The 1,705-nt window shown below is 36.8% G+C and overlaps 1 protein-coding gene across 2 annotated transcripts in view; it reads right to left on the bottom strand.

Annotated features, from left to right (window-relative positions):
- LOC107692983 (serine/threonine-protein kinase 10-like) overlaps window positions 1-1,705 on the bottom strand; it is a 57,715-nt gene that overhangs the window by 36,509 nt on the left and 19,501 nt on the right. For both annotated transcript variants that reach the window (XM_016492215.1, XM_016492216.1), the window contains 2 exons: window positions 1,126-1,174; window positions 704-853 (listed from right to left, as the gene is read on the bottom strand). In XM_016492215.1, the coding sequence (XP_016347701.1) occupies window positions 704-853; window positions 1,126-1,174 (199 nt within the window). The remainder of the gene's footprint in view (window positions 1-703; window positions 854-1,125; window positions 1,175-1,705) is intronic.

Here is a 1,705-nt window from a genome sequence, read left to right as displayed (position 1 = left end):
GGAGTAATGATGCTGAAAATACAGCTGCGCATCACAGAAATACATTACAGTTTAACAGATATTCACATAGAAAATATCTGCAAAAATTTTAATGTTAGTGTATTAGTATTGGGCATATAGTATTGGGCATAAGAGATAACATAAATAAAATAAAATAAAATAAAATAAAATAAAATAAAATAAAATAAAATAAAATAAAGGCGGCGGCTGCCTATGCGGACAATAAACATGAAGGCTGCTCGGTCACACTTTATTATAAGGTCCCATTTTCGCTATTAACAAACCATTAACTACGAATTTTGCCTCAATAACTCCTAATTTGCTGCTTATTAATAGTTAGTAAGGAAGTTGTTAAGTTTAGGTATTTGGTAGGATTAGGAATGTAGAATATGGTCATGCAGAATAAGGCAGTACTTATAAACAGCCAATATGTTAATTATAGGCATGCTAATAAGCAACTAGTTAATAGCGAGAATTGGTTCCTAAACTAAAGTGTTACCGGCTGCTCAGTAGGTTCTGGAACAGAATTATTGGCCCTCATCAAATTAGAACAAGTTTGTGTGCTTGAGAAAAAAAAAGACAAAAAAGCCAAATAAATGGCCTTCATCCAAAAGAGAAACCTCAGCACAAATCAGCTAGTTTAATTCTGTAACTGTGGTTGTCAGTTTTAAACCGCAGCCGACTGGTTCGCTTATATACGAACCTAGCTTGATGTCTCCGTCCAGCGTGAGGAGGATGTTTCCAGCCTTCAGGTCTCTGTGGATGATCTTCATGCTGTGGAGATATTGAAGAGCCTCCAGCATTTGCTTACAGACCACCCGGATCTGAGGCTCTTCAAGACCCCTGTCCAGCTCTGAAAGACACAAACAATACACGCAAAATTCTGTCAACGTCAAACACACACTCAAAACTTGAGTTCGAGAGGCAGGGCAGTGTAACCAAAGGCATTGAACTCTGAGTGACCTTAAAACACCCAAAATAATGCAATATCTGTTTAAACTTCAGGAATAAATGCGTTTGCCTACTCACCCATGAGCTAATGACCAAGATCATCAGAAGGAAGCTGCAGGGGGCTTTTATAAACATGATAAGATGAAGGGAAGCAATAGGAGATTCAGGTCTTACCTAACATGGTGGCATCTACAGCACCTCCGGGGCAAAACTCGATCATTATCTGTGGGGGAAATGAGGAACAACATGAGAGGGTTTAGTTCAGAGAGATTTCTGGCTCATTCAGACACAGAAGAACTCAGTGGAGTTGAAAGAAAAGAGTCATTTGATGTAAACAGGAAAAGGTGGTGCAGTGTATGTGAACAATGTCAGATTGATCCAGTTTATTTGAGAATCTGAGGAATGAACTTCATGACTCTTATACTCTTATATGTGACCCTGGAGCACAAAAGCAGTCTTAAGTCTCTGGGGTATATTTATAGCAATAGCCAACAATACATTGTATGGGTCAAAATTATAGATTTTTGTTTTATGCCAAAAATCATTAGGATATTAAGTAAAGATTATGTTCCATGAAGATATTTTGTAAATTTATCACAAATGTGTGTGTGTGTGTGTGTGTGTGTCTGTGTGTGTTTGGTTGGATGAGTTTTATTCATTCAGTTTTTAAATTTACCATGAAATCAAAACGTGCACAATTGATGTGCAAAATTCATGGCTAATGAAAAAAAAAAAATTCATAAGGATGAAAATA

This window comes from Sinocyclocheilus anshuiensis, unplaced genomic scaffold, assembly GCF_001515605.1.
Source record: "Sinocyclocheilus anshuiensis isolate Anshui unplaced genomic scaffold, SAMN03320099.WGS_v1.1 scaffold658, whole genome shotgun sequence".
Classification (NCBI taxonomy): domain Eukaryota; kingdom Metazoa; phylum Chordata; class Actinopteri; order Cypriniformes; family Cyprinidae; genus Sinocyclocheilus; species Sinocyclocheilus anshuiensis.
This window is presented reverse-complemented; position numbering and strand designations above follow the sequence as displayed.